The 21,887-nt window shown below is 46.9% G+C and overlaps 1 protein-coding gene across 2 annotated transcripts in view; it reads left to right on the top strand.

The window, feature by feature from the left end:
• The window catches only part of LOC146571728 (sodium channel protein type 4 subunit alpha B-like), a 48,065-nt gene that overhangs the window by 2,685 nt on the left and 23,493 nt on the right, over nt 1–21,887 (top strand). For both annotated transcript variants that reach the window (XR_014893163.1, XM_085281066.1), the window contains exons 2-17: nt 61–189; nt 1,799–1,884; nt 2,209–2,409; nt 3,256–3,319; nt 3,393–3,534; nt 3,623–3,826; nt 6,750–6,846; nt 7,020–7,249; nt 7,896–7,967; nt 8,053–8,148; nt 8,216–8,563; nt 8,653–8,818; nt 18,379–18,551; nt 19,119–19,182; nt 20,011–20,165; nt 21,471–21,644. Coding sequence is in view for 1 of the 2 variants with exons in the window: in XM_085281066.1 (XP_085137192.1) it covers nt 71–189; nt 1,799–1,884; nt 2,209–2,409; nt 3,256–3,319; nt 3,393–3,534; nt 3,623–3,826; nt 6,750–6,846; nt 7,020–7,249; nt 7,896–7,967; nt 8,053–8,148; nt 8,216–8,563; nt 8,653–8,818; nt 18,379–18,551; nt 19,119–19,182; nt 20,011–20,165; nt 21,471–21,644 (2,391 nt within the window). In the remaining variant the exon portion in view is untranslated. The remainder of the gene's footprint in view (nt 1–60; nt 190–1,798; nt 1,885–2,208; nt 2,410–3,255; nt 3,320–3,392; nt 3,535–3,622; nt 3,827–6,749; nt 6,847–7,019; nt 7,250–7,895; nt 7,968–8,052; nt 8,149–8,215; nt 8,564–8,652; nt 8,819–18,378; nt 18,552–19,118; nt 19,183–20,010; nt 20,166–21,470; nt 21,645–21,887) is intronic.

Here is a 21,887-nt window from a genome sequence, read left to right as displayed (position 1 = left end):
CTCTCCCGAGCCCAAACTTCTCTGGTGTGAAAGCTCTCTGTCTCACGTTTATGTGAACAGGTACGTGTACATGGCAATCTTCGTGTTTGAGGCTCTGGTGAAAGTCGTGGCAAGAGGCTTCTGTGTGGGACGCTTCACCTTCCTCAGAGATCCCTGGAACTGGTTGGACATCATCATCATCAGCACCCTGTAAGGCTCAATAACACACCTCACACTCTCACACAGACTGTATGTACAGCCATGAATCTGCATTCTTTCTAATGACCAGCAGGGGGCAACTTCAGGTTGCACAAACAAAATTCAGTGTAATCTGTTTTAGATTTATTGGAAAACGGCTGACATGAAGTTGGTGAGACTTATTTCTCTGCCGTGATTCTCCGACACGTACAGTTATTGGAAAAGAACGTTTTCACAGGACGATCCTGAGAAAAAAACAAGTCCGGCCTTATTGCCTTCATGGGAATTAAGAGGGTAAGCAGCCCCAGCTCCTAATCGAGCCAGACTGATTAGTCATACAGAAAATGATCACATCAAGCTGTTGCTGCTGAAGGTGTCTCTGCAAGCTCATTGATGAGGTACAATTAGGACTGCTTATACTGTGAGTTTGTTAATGGAAGAGCTCCTCTTTGTTCACTTCTTTAACCTCCTAGGACCTGGCGTCCACGTGTGGACATCACATTTTGGGTTATTTAGACCGAAATACTCAATTTCGCTCTACAACGGCCTGATATCCACTCACGAGGACATTATACTCCTACTGTTCTATTGAAATTTTAAACAAATATCCTCATATGTGGCTTTCATTTTTCTTAGAAACAAAAATTAGGTAAAAAAAAAAAAATCTGGTAATTCTTTATTGTTACATTCATCAGGTCCCAATATGCCCAAATATCAAAGAGAAATTAAAAATGCATGCCGAGGAAGAGTTCGGATCTTAGGGGGTTAATGTTGGTTACAGATTAACGTGATCCAAAAAACAGGAAACAGTATAAAAGAGCCTTCACAATAAGAGCCTCTCAGTCCTGAATAACAAGGCTCACTGCAGCTCAGAAAATACTCAAGAAATGTGATCTACCGATTGAATCCACTCAATGCTGGACGTGACCTTTACAGTTACACCAACACAGTTCTTGTCAGTGTGGTCTCATATCTATAGATCCATGTCCGTGCAAATAAGGTGGGCTTTTTCCAGCTGTGAAGATGAAAATTATCTTTTTGCTGCTTTCACCACCACATCCATCCATCCAGTTTTCTTCTGCTTATCTGAAGCTGGGTTGCAGGGACAGCAGCCTAAGCAGAAAAGCCGAGATCTCTTCACGATGTCCTTGGCCTGTCCCGGGGCCGTTCCTTTGTTATTACCCTTATATTTCGAGTTTAGTTGTTCCTTGGTTCAGGCACTGAAACTCCTTGTTTAGGTCTGGGACTCTTTCAGTGTTTGAATCCAGGATGACATCAAACACTGTCCCAGCAAACTGACCACAGAGACTCTTGATGTTTCTTAAGGCTTGGTAACAAGCTAACCTCCTGTAGCTGAACGCTCGCTGTGCTGCTCTGCTTTCCTGTGTAGCTTTCCTGTGTACGTCTCCTCTACCTTTGTCACTGATAAAGGTTTTAGATTTATATTAGGACACTAACTGTCACGTCCTCATCACCGGCTTTGCTTCTGTATGTTCTGCTCGACACACTTTGGCTTTTTCCTGCTCGGCTGTAAATGTGTCTTTATGTTTTACAGCTGCTTTAATCACTGCTTCATGATGATGATGATGATGAAGGTGGTGATGATGACTCTGTGTCTCAGATTGGTGTCACAGTTCGTAGATTTGGGGAAGTTTGCTGTGCTGATGACGATTTCTCTGCTGCTGAAGATCTTCACATGCAGCCGAGGTGTGTGTGTGTCTGTGTGTGTGTGCGCGTGTGTGCGTGTGTGTCTGTGTGTGTGTGTCTGTGTCTGTGTGTGTGCGTGCGTGTGTCTGTGTGTGTGTGTCTGTGTCTGTGTGTGTGTGTCTGTGTGTGTGTGTCTGTGTGTGTGTGTGTGCGTGCGTGTGTGTGCGTGCGTGTGTAGGTGTGTGTGTCTGTGTGTGTGTGTGTGAGCGCATGCATGTGTGTGTGTGTGTGTGTCTGTGTGTGTGTGTGTGTGCGTGCGCGCGCATGTGTGTGTGCATGCACATGCGTGTGACTTGTATTCACAGCGTGGGGCTGTCTTTACAGGTCTGAAGAAGACAGTCGAAGCTCTTGTCCAATCGGTGAAGAGGCTTGGTTGTGTCATCATCCTGACGTTGTTCTGCCTGAGCATCTTGGCTATGATTGGTTTACAGCTCTTCATGGGAACCCTGAAGAACAAATGTGTCATCTGGTCGATGAACACAAACATGACAGAGTTCGATTTCCACAACCACCCCACCTCTCCAGGTATGATGGTCGTACCACGTCCTGATTGGCCGGTTAGCCTTTTAAGACTGTTAGATGGCTGACTCGCAGGTCTTCTTCCAACATTACAATGAAAGCAGTGGAAAGAGATCTCATGTGAGATAAATGGTAAATGGCCTGTATTTATATAGCGCTTTACTAGTCCCTAAGGACCCCAAAGCGCTTTACACATCCAGTCATCCACCCATTCACACACTGGTGATGGCAGCTACATTGTAGCCACAGCCACCCTGGGGCGCACTGACAGAGGCGAGGCTGCCGGACACTGGCGCCACCGGGCCCTCTGACCACCACCAGTAGGCAACGGGTGAAGTGTCTTGCCCAAGGACACAACGACCAAGACTGTCCAAGCCGGGACTCGAACCGGCAACCTTCCGATTACAAGGCGAACTCCCAACTCTTGAGCCACGATCGCCCCACGATCAGGTGAACCTCTGAGGAAAAGTCTTCAGGTCCAAAAACAAAAAGTCCAAAAACAGTTTTATTTGTTGTTATCAGATTTTAAAATCACCCACAATAATGTAGATGCTGAAAATTGCGGAGTAAATGTGACCTTGAATCTGTCATTGAGAGTATTTCCTGGCTCAGTGATGTATTAAACATGTCCGCGAAGACAGCTCTGCAGCACAGTCCCTCAGTGCTCGTCCAGGGATGTTATCAGGACCTGGGGCTCTGCGAGAATTGATCCTGGTATTAGAAAGTTTAGAAATGTTCAGCTGGCTTTGTAGTGCAGACTTCAGCACCTGTCATCGTTGCCACCCCTGCCCTTAAATTAGAAAGGTGAAACATGATCTGTTTGTACGGTTTGGATGTCTGTCTGCCTTCTAGAAAACTATTACTACATTCCTGGACATCCTGATCCTCTGGTGTGTGGAAACCGGTCAGACACCGGGTAAGTAAACATGAGTCTCTTTCATTCACTGACAGCAACAACAATAAAAACAAACTGTTTTTTATGTGTTCAGGTGCTGTCCAGATGGTTTCACCTGTGTGAAAGCAGGAAGAAACCCAAACTTCGGATACACCAGCTACGACTCGTTTTTCTGGTCTCTGATGTCACTTTTCAGACTCATGATGCACGACTTCTGGGAAAGCCTGATGCAGTTGGTCAGTAACTCACCGATGACCACATGCAGGCTCCTCCCAGTACTCCGGTTGTCTCATCTGTTTCTCTCACCTGTCTGTCCCTCCACAGACGTTGCGAGCTGCAGGAAAATCCTATCTGATCGTCTTTCTGTTCGTCTTCTTCCCGGGTTGTTTCTTCCTGCTCAGTCTCATTTTGGCAGTGGTTGTTGTGACACGAGCGGAGCAAGAAGAGACTCAAGATGCCGAGGCCATACAAAGAGAAGAAGAGTTCGGACGGATTGTGGAGGTGCTGAAGAGGAGAGAGGAGGAGGAGGTCAGTAAGGACTCATTGCTTCCACAGGAATTAGGAGGGCAATGAGCAGCCAAATACTAATCAAGTCTAATCAGATTTAGTTCATTGGTTGGTCATCAGTAAGTGTGTGCACCTCTTTAACAGCAGATTTTGTCAGTTTGCTGTGGAGCATCCAGGTGTGTGCTAACACAATACCACATTCTCTCCAGGACTGGGTGCTGCACCTTCAAAAAAACAAAAGCAGGAATCAATGATCCACACACGGGAATAAAGTTGCTTCTTATTTGCTGAACCTTGTGTCACATGTTACAGGTGCAACTTTTTTACGTCTACCTAACTTGCAGCCCTCTCTTCTTCTGAATTCTTACATTTATCTCGACTTCTGGAACAGACTCAATACCGCTGTTGGGTCTGCGCTACAGCAGGCCCGCTGGTTCAGACTGATTCCCGTGAAGAAATACAGAACAGCAATCGATCGGTTTTCACATGCTACAGCAAGGGGAGGATCTCGGAGCAAACCTTCTGCGCTCGAGCTCAGATTACTCCAAAGAACCAGCCCCCGCTTGCAGACTTTTTTTGTGTGACACACAGTTTACACAAACACCCATTGTAAAAAACCCCTATGGTCACAAAAGGTTAAAACACTGTGTGTGTGTGTGTGTGTCCGCATGTGCACGTGAGTGAGTGTGTGTGGATGGGGGTACGTTTGTGTGACTTCCTGCTGAGGATGTGCCTACAGTTACACTATAGCCCCCCTCACCATTCAACAGGCTGGGGAGGGCAACAGAAACAGAAGGATGTCTCTGAGCACACAGTTTAAGGCCAGGCTTACAAACTTAAGTACAATAATGGCAACATTTAACAATTTCAGCCTAACAACCACCTTTCCTGGCCTCGCCAGTATAGCAACACACAATGCCCTATCTCAACAATCAACCTACTCTGTGCGCTTCTCCAGAGAAATAAACATGAACTTAAGACGCCTGTACTAATAATAACTGTTATGCATATATAAACAAATGATTCATTATGATACAAACTCCGTCCCAAACTCCACCAACTGGGACTTAACTCCTCTCTGTGCAACTGGATTGTGGACTTCCTCACTAACCGTAGACAGAGTGTCAGAGTGGGTAAGAACACCTCTTCCACCCTTGTGGTCAATACCGGTGCCCCTCAGGGGTGTGTCCTGAGCCCTCTGTTATACACTCTCTTCACCCATGACTGTACTCCCTCCTGCGCGTCCAATCTCATTGTTAAGTTTGCCGATGACACTACGGTGCTCGGACTTATATCCAACAACGATGAGACAAACTATAGGACAGAGGTACAACAACTAGAGTCATGGTGCCACGACAATAACTTGGTCTTAAACACCAAAAAGACCAAGGAGATCATTGTAGATTTCCGGAGGAAGGGTCATAACAACCATCTGCCTCTCTTCATTGGCAGTGAGGCGGTGGAGAAGGTGAGCAGTTTTAAATTCTTGGGGGTAACTGTGACCGAGGACCTGTCCTGGGGCAACCATATCACCTCAGTTGTACGGAAGGCCCAACAGCGCTTCTACCACCTGAGGAGACTGCGGAGCGCACACATTCCCAGATCTCTGATGTTGAACTTCTACAACTGTGCCATCAGCAGCGTTCTGACGTATGGATTTCTAGTGTGGTTCCCCAGCTGCACCAAGGCCGATCAGCAAGCACTCCAGCGGGTGGTGAAAGAAGCTGGCAGAATTATTGGAACAAGTCTGCCAGAGATCAGTAATATCTTCCCCACTCGCTGTCTGAGGAGGGTGCACAGTATCCTGCGGGACCAACATCACCCTGCGCGCCACCTTTTCCATCTGCTGCCCTCAGGGAGATGGTACAGGTCTATACAGGCCAGAACATCCAGACTGGCCAACAGCCTGTATCCACAGGGTGTGAGGCTCCTGAATTCTCTACCCCCCCCCCCCCCCTCTCATGGACAATAACCATATTCAATTTCTTAATAGCACTGAACTGGTTTAAGGATTGTCTTGTTGTACTGGAGTCACACTGGGTTAAATACTTACACTTGGGCTTTAAGGGGTATTTATTATTTTTTTCATTATTTTATTATTATTTATTATTTATTATTTATTACGGATTGTACGGAAGCCCCAAACGTAATTTCATTGTTCTCTGACAATGACAATAAATAAATAAATAAAATAAATAAATAAATAAATAAAAATACCACACTGGGCATTGCAGCAAATTCACAGCAAGAACTGATGCTCAGAGAAACCACAGAGAAACCCCAGTTACTGTGGCTGAGGTCCAACAGCCCCACCTCAGACTCTACAGGCCTCATTGAGCAGGTTGATGGGCTCCATGGCCACGACAAAAGGGAGATCAGAATCGCCTTTATTGGCCTTGTATATGCGCAGACACATACGAGGAATTTGGTTCGGGTAGATGACGACTCTCAAGCACAGCAATTTAAATCACAACAATATGTAAACAACACAATAGAAACAATATAAAATAACCATAAGGTGTGTGTCTCTAGGAGGAGAGCCACACCAACAGCTGAGCTCTGACAGCTTGGAGCACTGGCACACTAGGCCCAGGTGTTGCCAGTGTTGCTAAAACATTCCACACCTGTACAAAATATACTGGAATAACACGAGTAGGTCTATTATCGGGCTTTAGTTCTGTTCATATATCAAACACGTCCTATTCTTCATCTAAATATCCTTCCTTCTGTGTCTAGCATGTGACCAATCCTGCAGACCTGTCGGCAGCATTTAAAATCCAGCTGTTCCAAAGACCTTTCACCAGCTTCTTCTCAACTTATTGTGTCAGCCGTGACCTTTCTGACACAAAATAACCCTGTTTGGAAACTGTTCAGAGTACTGTGGGATGGCTCTGCTGAAATCGTCATTTAGCATAACTGAATTTGGGTGTTTTGTTATGGACAGCAGGCTTCCAGCAGGGCAGAGACTCCAGAGCAACAGGACTCACTGCAGAAGAAGAAATCAGCTGGTATACGAGCTACTAAGCAAGAATACGTTGAAGGTAAACAGATATTTACCTCCACCTCTTTAACCTCCACCTTCTTTCATTGGGACAGGACAACACGCTCCGTTACTGAGAGCAGTCACAGGTACACAAACACGAAGAGCTGAGGCTCTGTAGACAACTTAATGCTGACACAGTTTGTGGCCTCACAGAGTAGCTTTGTGTTGCAGAGGCAGAGGAGCACCACCGGCCTTTGTGCTGCACCTGCACTGACGCCTTCCTGAAGGGGGACTGTTGTGGCTGCTGGCGATGGCTCAAACAGCAGTTTCACACTTTTATCACGAACCCTTTCTTTGACCTGGTCATCATCATCTGCATCATTGTTAGCACCATCTTCACAGCCATGGAACATTACCCTATGATGGAGGAGTTCATGGAGACCCTGGTCATCGCTGAGCTGGTGAGTGTTGAAGAAGTTTCTGCAGACCCTGTTATCTCCTACTTGGTTAATTTAATGGCAGCTTCTTCACTGCAGGCTAAAATCAGGACTTTTCCATTCTGCTCCCTTAGTTTGGTGTAGACTTGATCAGTCGGAGGGACCATATGTTCTTCTTCGATGTGCCTCCATGACCAATTTAGTGATGAATGCTTTTAGCGGGTTCTTCAGCCACCTAGCAAGAGTGGTTTAAAATGTCCACTCAGAGCAATTACATCACAAATGGTAACAAACCAACGGTACAAACCTGTAAATGACCTGCATAACTGAGAGGAAAAGCAGCACAGTGAGGTAAAAATGTAACGGGGGTACAGTATAAACCTCTGGCAAGTCTCGAGAAAAGTAAGGATCAGCTGGGATTCAGAGGGAGCTTTACTGAGGTTTATTTACACCGTGAGTCTTTTTGCAGTAACAGTGATGCCTGGTCAGAGTGATCTACCTTTACATGGGTGACATTTCACAGGAAAATTATTGTTTTGTTGGAACTTCTACTTCTGCACGGGACTCGGTGTGTTCGAGGTTTTTCGTCCGCCTGTCTGCCGATGGTTGGATGAATTGGATGCAAAACATGCTTCTACCCTGTGACCTCTGACCCCTTTGAACTGTGCAGGTCTTCCGTGTGATCTTTGCAGCTGAGATGATCATCAAACTTGTCGCACTGGGCCTGCATGGATACTTCCAGGTCAGATTTGTAGTTTCTTCTCAACAGTTCAGCGATCTGCCATTTTCAAAGAAACATTTGTGATTGTTTGTTGTCGTGGTTACAGGTGCGCTGGCATATCTTCGACTTTATCCTCGTCATCATTTCTCTGGTGCAGCTGGGACTGGCTGACGTTGAGGGTCTATCTTTGCTTCTTCTTCCGGTTAGTATAACATCACCATTACCGTCACCATCATCATCTGTTCTCACGTATCTTTCTGTTTGTCCAGTTTCGAGTGTTTCGGCTGGCCCGTTGGTGGCCGATGCTCCACATGTTTTTGAAGATCGTCTGGGCCTCAGTGGGGAACCTGACTCTGGTTCTCTTCATCACGGTCTTCATGTTCTCTGTGGCGGGCGTGCAGCTGTTCCAGTCAGACTACAAAGCTAACGTCTGTCGCATTTCTCTTGACTGCCAGCTTCCTCGTTGGCATATGGAAGACTTTTTCCACACCTTCATGCTTGTCTTCAGGGTCTTGTGTGGACTGTGTTTAGAGTCTTTATGGGATTGCATGGAGGTCTCGAATGATGGCATGTGTGTGACCTTCTTCATGATTGTCCTGATTGTTGGAAAGCTGCTGGTGAGTCTCTTTACACTCAACAACCTAGAATGACCCAGTCCACCTTAGTCCATCAGGAGTTTTTGAATGAGTTCCTGGTCTGTTTGCAGATCCTACATCTGTTCCTGAATTTATTGTTCATCAATGTTCAGCTGGTGGATTCAGAAGACAAAACAACAAACATTCTGCAGAGTACCATGAAACAGACCAGAACCTGGATCCCCAAGAGAATCTGGACTTTGTGGGGGAAGAACTACGCTGACCAAGATCACAAAGGTGGTTTTTGTTTGTATATTTGTCTTTGTAGGTTCTCAGTTATCCAGGTCACAGTAATCCAAGGAGCTTGTTTTGTGCCATTACTTTATTGCTGTTTTGGGGGTCTGCATTATTAACATGGAATGTAGATATAACACTGGCACAGCCACAACGAGGTAACATATTAGTCAAAGTCAAACTTTATTGTCATCTCCGCTAAATGGCAAATGGCCTGTATTTGTATAGTGCATTACTTAGTCCCCTATGGTAATGGTAAATGGACTGGTTCTTATATAGTGCTTTTCCACTCTTCTGAGCACTCAAAGCGCTTTACACAACTTGTGCATTCACCCATTCACACCCATTCGCACAAGCACAACTGACATTCACACACATTCATACTCAGATGAATGCGTCGGAGAGCAATTTCGGGTTAGTATCTTGCCCAAGGATATTTGGCATGCAGACTAGGGGAAGCCGGGAATCGAACCACCAACCTTCCGATCAGTAGATGACCTGCTCTACCACCTGAGCTACAGCCACCCACCTATGGACCAAAAGTACTTTACACTGCATTCAGTCATCCGCCCATTCACACACTGGTGATGGCCAGCTACATTGTAGCCACAGCTGCCCTGGGGCGCACTGACTGCTACAGCCAGTGCAGCATATAAAGACAAGACAACGAGGGTCCGGTTACATCAGTGCAAAAAAAACCCCTAATAAATGGATATAAAAGGAGTAGAAAAATAAATATACACTTAAGACTAAGACTTAGTGAAGCCCTGTCTTGAAGCCTGAAACTGGATGTTTACAAACTGTATGTGTTGAGTGAGGGTTAGATCTGACTGCGACAGTGAGGGACTCTGCTCACTACTCATTGGTAATAAGATATAAAGTGGATTCACACATAGCAAAATCCGTATGGCCCAGATCTGGCCCACACAATGTGTTTACACATGGCCCACTTACCCAAAGAATGATGGCCTAGATTTGGTGGCCTAGATCTGGTTTGCCAGAGGTGGCCCACACATGGGCCAGCACAAGACCAGTTGCAGACACACTTGTGGTCCTGATCTGGCCCATGTGTGGATTCCCCCTGATCTGAGCCACAAAAAGGGACGTCGTTCTTTGCGGTATATGGGCCATGTGTAAGTTGTGTGCAGCCACGGGCCAGTTGAAGACACACTGCTGGCCCAGAACAGTTTCAGCTCTGGCCCCAGATGTCAGCCTAATGTGTCCCTTAATCAAGCCATGTAATAACAACATAATGGTGTGAAATGAACATGGCAAAACTCTGTTCAGATAGTGAATGGACTGATTCTTATATAGCACTTTTTTACTCACTCATATTACTCAAAATGCTCTATACAACATGCCACATTCACCCAATCACACACTTTCTCTAAACTGAGTGCTTCCTAACTACATTCCTACACATTCACACTCTTGACATGCAGACTGGAGGAACCAAGGGTTGAACCACTAACCTTCGGATCAGTGGGTGACCTGCTCTATCTCCTGAGCTGCCGCCACCTAGTGGTAAACATGAGTAAACCCTCACTAGGTTTTGGATAAAGTGTACACTCACAAACCTGTCAAACCTGCATTTGAAACGTTGGCTACCATAGCAGTATAGCATTGCAACATGGGTCTTCTAACTAAAATAGGAAATAGGAACATAAATAGTGCCATCATTGCCAGACCTGGCCCACATCTGGTTGACACACACCCTGCCATGACACCAGTCAGTCAGAAGTGCCAGTTTGATGCCAGATCCGGGCCAGACCTGTGTGCTTTGTGGGTTGTAGTTCCAACCTAAATCCTCCCGTGCTTCCTTCTCGTCAACAAGACTTCAAACTAGTGACTGAGACCATAAATTCATTAGTGAGCTGAGAGATGAGGTGAACACGAGGCTCATTTTTATGGGCTCAAATTGTGGTCATAAATATTTTGTACTTGTAAATCAGGATTTGTATATGTAAAAAGAATTTGTGTGTGGACAGTCTTGTCCTGTGGAGGTGGCTCTTCTACGTTGTGCCATGCGCTTGTGAAGTGGCTGTTCGGTCTCTGCGATGTAGAGGTCTGGGCATTCCTCGCTGCACTGTACAGCATACACCACATTGTTAAGTCTGTGTTTTGGAGTTTTGTCTTTCGGGTGAACCAGTTTTTGTCTGAGTGTGTTGCTGGGTCTGAAATGTTTCTGATCTTCTTTTTTGTGCCTCTTTGCTGACTTTAAGAACGCCCAATTAGCATAACCGCATGTTTTGAGTGCTTGCTTTACATGTGTGTGTTCCTTCTTTTTTCCTTCAGGCTTAGAGGGAACATGTTCTGCCCGGTGGTGTAGGGTCCTAATTACTCCAGGTTTGTGTTCCAGAGGGTGATGGGAGTCAAAGAGGAGGTACTGGTCCGTGTGTGTGGGCTTCCGGTAAACTTCGATGTTGAGGTTGCCGTTCTCTTCAATGTGCACAGCGCAGTCCAGGAAAGGCAAACAGTTATCCTTTGTGTCTTCCCTGGTGAACTTGATGTTCTTATCCACGGCGTTAATGTGCGCAGTGAAGGATTCCACTTCTTGTGTCTTGATTTTGACCCAGGTGTCGTCCACATATCTGTACCAGTGGCTGGGTACTCTTCCTTTGAAAGAGCCAAGAGCCTTCCTTTCCACTTCCTCCATGTAAAGGTTGCTACAATAGGTGACACGGGGGAGCCCATGGCACAGCCATGTTTTTGTCTGTAGAAGCCTTTGTTGTATTTGAAGTATGTTGTGGTGAGGCAGAGGTCTAACAGGGTGCAGATCTGGTCGGGTGTGAAGTTGGTCCTGTCTTCCAAGGAGCTGTCTTCTTGTAGTCGTTTTCTGACAGTCTCCACGGCCTCCATGGTGGGTATGCAAGTGATGAGAGAGACTACATCAAAGGACACCATGGTTTCATCTGGATCCAGGGTAAGTTTCTGGACCTTGTCGGTGAAGTCGGTGGAGTTCTTGATGTGGTGTGGGGTGTTCCCCACGAGAGGTGCAAGGATGGTAGCAAGGTGTTTTACCATGTTGTAAGTGGCTGAGTTTATGCTACTGACTATGGGTCTGAGTGGGACACCTTCCTTGTGGATTTGAGGAAGTCCGTAAATGCAGGGTATGGCATCCCCTGGGTAAAGGCGGTGATATATAAGGCGGTCAAAGGTTTGTCCTTTTCATGGTCTTGAAGACAAGCTATAACTTTCTTTTTGTAGCTGCATGTGGGGTCTCACTTTAAGGCTTCATAGGTATTGTTGTCACTGAGGAAAGTAGTGATCTTTGTGTGGTAATCTGTAGTGTTTAGGACCATGGTGCATCTTCCCTCATCAGCTGGTAATATAGTGATGTTGTGGTCTTTGCTCAGGGAAGCGACGGCCTTCTTTTCTTGTATTGTGAGGTTGGACGGAGGGACTTTGGCACTGGAGATGGTGGCTGAGACTTTCATCCTTATTTGCTCTGCTTCTGTCTGTGATAATTTATTAATCCGTATGGCAGATTCTGTGGCTGTGATGAGGTCCACTATGGGCAACTGTTGCGGGTAAAGGGCAAAATTGAGTCCTTTGGCTAATACTCTCTTTTCAGGTTCAGTGAGGTTCTGGTCTGAAAAGTTCTTAACCCATTTCTCCTGACTGTCTTCAGTTGTGTTTTCTCTGAGTTGTGTAGGTTCAGAATGAGGGGTGTGTGATTTTGAAAGCAAGATGTGAAATTTCCTGCGTTGTCTTTCTTTTCCTTTAGAGTGTTGGGCCCGCTGAGCCTTGTCCACAAACTTGTAAACCTCTTCTAAGATTGGAGAGGGTAGAAGGATTTCCAGTTCCTGCAGAGTCTGGCTGATCTTGATCTGGAGGGCATCTAAAGTGAAATGGACCTGTCTTATCCTTTCACTTTAAAGCTGACTTTGTGCTCTCTGTAGAATCAAGTCTGCTCTGTATCCCCTGACAGTGGATCCAAGGCGCAAGCTCTTAGGAACAACTTTGCTTTGTCTGCATCTTAGGTTGAAATGGAGATGGTTCCTATAATCCGCTAGTTTCCTTGATTCCCTTTCATACTCCCGCACCAGTTGAAGGGTGTTCCTCCCAAAATGTACGGCAATATGTCTGTGAAGGTTCTCAGTCATGCAGGTCATCGTAGTCTAAGGAGCTTGCAAAGAAAAGCATCTGGAATTCTTTAAGTTGCTTGAAGACTTTTCACCTCTCATCCAAGAAGCTTCTTCAGTTCTAAGGTCAAATGACAAAAATGATAAAAACTGGTTCACCCGAAAGATAAAACGCCAAAACACAGACTTAACAATGTGGTGTATGCTGTACAGTGCAGCAAGGAATGCCCAGACCTCTACATTGGAGAGACCAAACAGCAACTTCACAAGCGCATGGCACAACACAGAAGAGCCACCTCCACAGGACAAGACTCAGCAGTCCATCTGCATCTAAAGGATAAAGGTCACTCTTTCGAGGATGCCAATGTTCACATTTTGGACAGAGAGGACAGATGGTTTAAAAGAGGAGTGAAAGAAGCATCTATGTCCACTGTGAGCGACCATCTTTGAACAGAGGCGGTGGTTTACGACACCAACCAATGGAAACCAACAAAAAACAAGGAGCAAGAGTCCAGAAAAACTGACAAAATCAAACTAAATCCAACACGAGCCCTAAAAAGTTCTGGGGGCTGACCGTGCGGGCGGCAACGGTGGCGACGGGCAAGCAGTTCTGGGGGCCGACCGTGCGGGCGGCAGCACAGGAGTCCAAAGTAAAACAGTTCCGGAGGCCGGCCGTGAGGAAGAGACTGCGGTAACAGAGATCAGGAGGCCGTCCACGACACCAATGACGTCCGGCGGCTGGCCTGGAAAGTGGCCGGCGATCCCGAGGTGGCGTGGCAGCCGCAGGACCAGGCGAGGCAGAAGAGGAAGCCGGAGCTGGACCAGGCGGAGCAGGAGCAGAAGCCGAAGCTGGACCAGGCGGAGCAGAAGCAGAAGCCGGAGCTGGACCAGGCGACGGCATAGGCGGAGCGGGAGCAGAAGATGGACCAGGCGACGGCATAGGTGCTGCAGGCGACGAAGCCGCAGGTGGTAGAGCAGGTGGTGGCTGGACGGGCTCCTCGGGCCCTCCAGCCGACGTGGCATGAGGCTGGATGGGTTCCTCGGGCCCTCCAGCTGACGAGGCATGAGGCTGGACGGGCTCCTCGGGCTGTCCAGCTGACGTGGCCTGAGGCTGGACGGGCTCCTCGGGCCCTCCAGCTGACAAGGCATGAAGCAGCGTGGGTGCTGCGAGGTGCCGAGGTGGCACACCCAGGCATCCAGCTACAGATGCAGGATGAGCAGTTATGGAGACCCCTGGCAAAACAGAGAGCTGAACAGGGGGCTGAGCCGTTACTCTGGCAAAAGAAAGATGCCGCTGACTCTCTGGGAAATTTAATGTAACATTACACGATTCATTTCCCACCACTTTCAGTCACCAAAGGGGCTAGTTTGACCACATGAGCTGCATTTATAACTGAACCGTTCATAGAAACATGATTAATCAGTTCATGGCTAGGTTCCTGGACATCCATTAAGTCGGCACAACTGGTCAAAGAAGACTCATTCACGTTCATTTTGCAGTCATGTGGTGAACCTGTAACCTGATCAGAGTCTGTGCTTACACATACAGCAGTTACACTTATTTCTGATGGGACGGCTGGCACTAGGTTAACGCCAAGAGTCTGAATAAACTCTTCTGTGATTGGTTTGACAGAGCCATTAGCTTTAGCAGTGACCACATTAGTCACAAACAAATGAAAAGTGACGCTGTCAGAGGGGATTGAAGCCTCATTACGCTCTGACTGACAGGAATCATGCGGCTCGGCCTGGTATTTGGCAGTCTCAGTACTGCATTCCCCAGCTAGCCCCCCACCAGAAGCTGACTTAGACAGAGCCTCTGAGTCATCTATGAATGGAGGTGCAGCTAACACAGTGTCTAATAGAGCTGTGGCTGCCAGTGGTGGTGCAGACTGTGAGCTTACTACATCAGTAGTACTCCCAACCAACACCCCATCTTGAAATGATTTAGAAGAAACAAAAGAACATGATTCCAAATTTACACAAACGGAAGGTAAAACATGATCATTAGAGACAGTATCGGAGGCCCAGATCTCAGCCTCAGCATTCACTGTGCCCTGAGGGGAGCTGGAGCTACATGGTTCAGACATGTGTCCCCCATCTTCTTCTGGGGGGCACAATTCCCTTTTAGAGTTCAGAACATAGACCACATTGCCATTACTGTTCTCTGGACCTGGAACACAAAACTCAGGTGAATTGTGCTTGTTGAGTACAGGAGTGAGAGCATCACTCAGAGGTCGCTTTGAATTGTTTTCCTCTGGTTTACACAATAATTTGGTCTCACACAATTCATAACAAGTGTCACGGCGACGGATGGCCGGTACTGAGTAGGACTCAGGTGCAGAAACCCAGAGCGGAGACAGTAGATGATTTAACAGTTTATTACGGTTAAGTGCAAAGGGGAAAAAAGAAACGTGGCAAAGACAGAAAATGACGAGACGTGGAGCCTTGGTGTGGCGTGCCCAGGGGAACGTGGCTAGGGCGAGGGAACGAGGCCTGAGAAGCGGAACGGAGCTGAGTGGGGAACAGTCACACTGAGGGAAGAGGATATAGGAGTTAGGCAGGTAGTGAAGGCAGCTCAGAAGTGGCCAGTATAAGAGCAGCAATTCTTACTTGCAGTTTAGGGACCTGGAGTGTTTGAGAGGGGGGTGATGAAGATCCAGGGGAGGCTGAGTGGCGTGGAAAGGCTGACCTGAGATCCGGGGCTCCAGATGGAGTGTGATAGCAGGAGGGCAGGCAGGTGAGGCACAGAGGGATTTCCAGAACGATCACTAGGTATCCCGAGTCCGGAGGTGGAGTGTGAGCCAGGGTGGGTACAGCACTGTAGTACAAAAGAGTCTTTGTTAGTAAGATAAATCACAGCGAGAATTTGAAGCACAAGACCTGTTACCAACATGGGTTGAAGACGAACTGGCAGTGAGTGAACATCGATGTGTGGTTTAAATCCCTCTGGCTTGATTGCCTGCAATAGGCTCCAGGTGTGCAGGAGCTGGAGTTGGCCCTGCCCAGGGGCGGATCCCAGGTCAGTTCAGGAGCCTAATGGAAACCCCAGCCACCCACCGTAGACCATGACAACAAGTAGTAGAGTCACAAGATGAATGAGCTAAGGAACAGTCAAGTTGATCACCGGGTACAGACAGGGTGTCATTATTTAAGTCACACCGCTCATGACCAGAGGTTATATCACCACCCTTCACACCAAACATGAGTTCTTGATCAACACTTTCATCGTTTATTAAGAGAATGGGTGGTGTTGAGGAGCACTGGGTCGCTATCGCTCCTCCAGCACATGTAGAAATTGTCTTTATCTCTGGAGCGTCTGCGAATCCTTCATGACAGTCACATTCCTGCAACTTAGGAAGACTTTGAGGCGAAAATTGTCACTAATCTCTATTATTAACGGAGTCCAAGAGGAAACGAGAGTTCCACCAACCTCCAGCTGCTGCGTGGTGCTGTGGCGACGTGGATGTCGCCTCTTCTTTGAAGAAACCACTGAGGCTGAAGCATTGGCTGTTGGGGAAGTGAGGGGTGGCAGACCCTGGCAGCTCCGAGGGCCCCCGAGAGCCAGGCGTGTTCCCCAAAAGATGTGCTGACAATCTGGGGTGAGCCACGGCTTTCCCCAGAGCTCCTCCTCTACGTGGGTGCAAGCTGCTTGCTGCCGCTCACAGAGGTCGGACTCCATGATTTCCGTAGTAGGTCTTTCTAAACAACTAAACACTGTACTTTCAGTCTCAGAACACAATTCAGTCATAGTTTCCGGCCCCGGCGAATCTATGCACATCTCGCTCTTCTCTATAGAAGGATTATGAGACACAGACACACATTCACTCACCCCCGGGGGTAGAGCGGTGCGACGGCGGCGCCGGTTCTTTCTGGAAGTGGGTACGATGGATGCTGAAGCCACCGAAGCAGAGGGTGATGTGGCGGCGATGTCCTCGTCGTCCGCCCACATCCTTGCCAGAAAAGAGGCAGGAGAATTAAAGTCCAAGCGGGGTGGAGAGGGCGAGCGGCTGGTCCGAGGCGGTGCAACAGGTGTGAGTTCCTCCTCCGAAATGAGCCAGGGCTTCCAACGAAGCTCGTCCTCCCGTAAAGCTAGCGATACCTGCTGTTGCTCATCGTCGTCGAAATCTGTGGCCTCCACCATCTCGGTGCGCTGGGCTGTGCAGCTTGACAGTGGCGGAGACAAACTGTGAGTCGATGGCGGTGCAGCGGTGAGCCTCAGAGTCCTTACTCTGACAACCATTTACGGGTCGGAGTCGTAGGTGCGGAGGCGGCGTTTAACACCCTCTGAGCCAGCGCGAAGCTCCTCCTTCAGGGGTGCCTGAGAGTCAAACGCCTCAAAAAGCTGGGGAAACTGCCGGAGCTGTGGCGCCTTCTGAAGGATAGCATCAATGGCCGCCAACCCAGTGGACACTACTCTGGGGTCCTTGCACCCACAGATGCGCGTCATGAGCCGGCTGATCCGTTGTAGCTCCTCCCCAATCTCGTCCGGACTGTCCGCTGGGTCCGACATGGTCAGATCGCACTGTCACGGCGGGGTGCGCCGGTGTGAAGAATGAGGTAGACCCAAGAGCAGACACAGTGGAGACAGAACTAGGTTTACAAAATAAGGCAAGCCTTTATTGTGGCTGGAGGCATGACAAAAACACTAGGGAACACTGAAACTGGGACAACTAAGAAGACAGAGAACACTGTGTAAACTAAAAAGGCTAAGACACTCTGTGAAGGAACTATGGAAAAAACTATAAACACAGAGCAACTCAGCAGGCTATGAAACACAGTGTCACAATAAGGGAAACTACGAAAATACGAGGTGAGGATAACAGACGATCTGACACTGACACAAAGACACACTGGGCTTAAATACACTGAGGAAGTCATCAAGGAATTAGAGACAGAAGTGGAACACAGCTGGGAGGGACAAGACCTAATGAGACAGGGGGAACAAAGCTAGAAACACTGACATAAGACAGGAACATGAACCTTCAGAGTAAAACAGGAAACAAGACACCACTAAACAAAAACGCAGACACGACACAGAGAGATAGACTAGACACTGAACTAAACCTGCAATAAACATGAGAACACAAAAACCTACGAACTAGTCCCTAAACAAGAATAACTGAAACACAGAGTCATAATCATCATTATCATCATAATAAGAAAATAATCCAAAATGCAAAAACACACCAAAACATAACAACTCAAAATACTGGGTCAAACTGACCCAGAACCATGACAGCCAATACATTTTCCCATATACTTTCTTTTACAACCAGAGGAGTCGCCACCTGCTGGACATTAGAGAGACTGCAGGTTTGAGGCAGTGTTGCCTTCATGTTTCAGGTCATCCTCACACATACTCTGTTGTTAGTGGTTTATTTTTTTTCTGTGGATCGTATTTGGATTTCTGTGTCTTTTTTAAGTTTTAGATTTAGAGCTTTTAATTTGAAAATATTTTCATGTTTTCCTCATTTGCAGGTGACACTGAAAAAGACAACAAGGAGGAATATCTGGCCTTAAGCTCTGTGAGCTCAGATCAGCTGACCCTCGATGATAACCACACGAACATGGCCGCCTGGGAGGCCCCCGTCGCTGTGGCTGAGATCGAGTTTAGGACGCCTGAAAATGCACAAGAAAAGGAGACGCAGCATGTAAAGCAGATTCTACTATTTTTGATCCTAGAGCAGAATTTCATGTTAAAAGTAAATACTGATGTGTGACGCAGCTTCGGCCTCGAGTATGAACAGCAGATAAACATGTTTGTGCATTTATTATTACACAGTGCTATTTTCCTCACTGTGATCCCTGTGCATGAAGAACATCTCTCCACCCTCGATGTGACCGCAGCATCATCAGAGCTTCAGCATAACTGCAGTTGTCTTTATGATGAATTGAGTGAAACACAGCGATGAGATGCTTTCACACACACATCCACAGCACACAGGTTTAAGGCAGACGACTGGACCGTGTAAAGTTCAGGTTTTTGTTTGAAATTCATCAGCAGCTGCTGATGTTAAAATCACTGCAACAGCTTAAAGAAGGTGATCATCAGACTTTTACAGGACTGAAATCAGCCATCCTGAATTCACAGACACAGTAAAGACCCGAGACATAAACCGCGTGAGCTTTCAGAGTGTGAACACTTAGTCCGGTGACAGTATTTTAAAGTAACTAGGACATTAAAGTTTATTTATGTTTGTGAACTTCTGTGTCTGCAGTGTGACGTCATGCAGAAACGTAAAGATGAAACTCATCCAGAACCTGAGGACTGCTGCTGCAACAGTATGAGCACACACACACACACACACTGTTATATCAAATTATTATATGTAAAATAGTTTAAACCTGCAGTGACAAACCTTTGTCTCCCTCTTGTGGCAGTGAGAGTAATTACGTAAATGCTGAGCTTTGGTAAACGTGTTCATGTTTCACCATATTTGGATCACACAGACTCGGATACCTGCTAATTAGTGTTCAGTAACATCCAAATAAAATCCTCAAGTTTCAGTCCCTGAAACTGGACCTCAGACTTCTTGAATGTCTGTTGGTCCAGTCAACCTCACAGCAGCCATATTATTGGTCAGATGATTGTAATAAAAATGATCCAAAAGACTCCAACAGCACAAACACGGTCCAGAGGTCCAGTTCAGGGACTGCAATTGGCAGACAGCTAGCAGCTACACCCGCCTGTGTCACCATCCACCTGTTAGTCAAAGAGGCCCCGCCCCTAATAATGCCAACTTTAAGGCTCAATACAAACCTTCTCTCACTCTCTTACAGTTGTCATGAAAGAGGGAAATTATGGATATGGATTTGGTCTCAGGCTGTAAACATGTTTATTTGTGCTGTAAAGTTTTAACATAGGGACATGTTAAATCTATGGCGACCGGCTCACTGCTGGAGCCTCTGCAAGAGGAACTGCAGCTTTTGGTTCTTCTGTGCATGATTTAGTTTTCAGTGCCTCAGTTTGATGGATGATGTAGACCCAATTTAAAAGTTCAACAAACTGTGACATACAGAGATGATATCAAAGTTCCTTCACTGCAGCTGTTTCCGTTACATCAAGAGAACAGAAGCCAATCAGTCATCAACGCCTCTGATGTGTTTCAGGCTGTTACATCTGCTGTCCGTTCCTGGAAATAGACACATCCCAGGGTACCGGCAGGGTCTGGTCTAACTTCAGGAGAGCCTGCCTCTGCATCGTGCAACACAAATACTTTGAGGGCTCCATCGTCTTCATCATCCTGCTGAGCTGTGCAGCTCTGGTAAACAGACATTGTCAATACATATTTGACAATATACATCATGAATTCATGTCACATTCAAACCCTGGACTCACTTGGACATGTTTTATCTTCCTGGCTTAACTCCACACTGAAACCACTGAGCTAAACATATGGCACTGATAGCGACCTGCATGAACCCACAGACAGTTGATTTTGTCTTTGAAATCACTTTTGGATCAGTGTCTTGATGCATGCTCAATCATCCAGGTAAGTAAATCCCAAAGGTTGAATCTGTACACCTGGTCGTAACGTTTTCAGGAGAAACTTTCATCATCAGGGGACGTCTTCAGTCTCAGCTGACTGCAGGTCTCCAACCATATAAACAGGACATTTGCACACTGACTGAAACTAGCACCACTGAAGGAACAATGGGCTGGGAGGTCAGTTCCTTCATCGTTAATATGCAAATTCTTTTGACCATTTGATCAAAGACGATTGATCAATTACCATGAGTCCCATTCACAGAGAGTTGGGGAATGGCTGCAATCACAGCATTGTAAGATGGTGACAGATGTACCCTTAGGCCCCTCCTCCATTCAGAGATGGTCCTTCCCTTTTCACGTAAATGGCCTCCTTGACTCCGCCCTCAAACCAGCGTTCCTCCCTGTCCAGGATGTTACATCCTCATCATTGAAAGAGTGTCCACTGGCCTGTAGGTGTGAATAGACTGCAGAGTCCTGTCCTGACGAGGTGGCTTTTCTGTGTTGTGTCATCTGCTTGTGCAATCTACTGTTTATAAGGTTGGAAACCTGCAGTCCGCTGAGACTGAAGAAGTCACCTGATGATGATGAAATGTTTCTCCCACTGAAAACGTTCAGATGAACTGAATCAACCTTTTTGGGTTTTGGAGCTGTTGGGGTGGTTTCCTGTTCATGGGTAGAAAAGTTATGTCTTATTATTGCAGAGGTGCTGCTCTGAAAGACACAAAACATCCCCTCACTAAAGCGCCAGAGTTGCAGATGATCACAGTCTACAATATTAGAGAGAGGATCACAACAATCAGATGACAAGAGCAGCCCTTGGTGACAGTGGGAAGGAAGAATCCCTTTTTTAACAGAAAGAGACCTCCATCTGAACCAGAATCAGGGAGGAGCAGCCATCTCCTGGATGTGTCGGAGGGTGGTGGGAAAAAACACAGACAGAAAAGAAGAGCTCATGAAGAACAAACAGGACAGCAGGTCGTCTGTTAAACCAGAAGGTCACACTGCTAGAATGACAGTGGTTGTCCTTAGATCGTCTCATATGCTGCTTGTTGTGAGTAAACAGGCGTGTGTTTGTGAACAGGTTTTTGAGGACATCTACCTGGGGCATCGTCCAGTCTTGCAGAGAGTTTTGAAGATGGCAGACCTGGTGTTCACCTTCGTGTTTCTGGTGGAGATGCTACTGAAGTGGATCGCTTTTGGATTCAAGAAATACTTCACAAGCTTCTGGTGCTGGCTCGACTTCCTCATCCTAGATGTAAGAGCACAATCGGCAGCACCAATTATTGGCAGTATTTTACAAAGCCAGTCACGGAGGGACCACAAGGCAGTGTTGTCCTAGTGCTGGTCCCAAGCCTGGGTAAATGGGGAGGGTTGTATCAGTAAGAGTATTCTGACTAAATCTTGGAATGAACGAAAAATGATGTGGGGCATTTAACCATGTGTGGAGCTGGGGATCATAGACCCACCTCAGCATTGGTGATGGCACCGAAGCTAAAGG

The sequence above is a fragment of the Mchenga conophoros genome, linkage group LG7 (assembly GCF_057382185.1).
Source record: "Mchenga conophoros isolate Kocher_MC1m ecotype Shallow Benthic linkage group LG7, M_conophoros_male_GT1.1, whole genome shotgun sequence".
Taxonomy (NCBI): Eukaryota; Metazoa; Chordata; class Actinopteri; order Cichliformes; family Cichlidae; genus Mchenga; species Mchenga conophoros.
The sequence above is the reverse complement of the archived record's forward strand: the minus strand, read 5'-3'. Positions and strand labels throughout refer to the sequence as shown.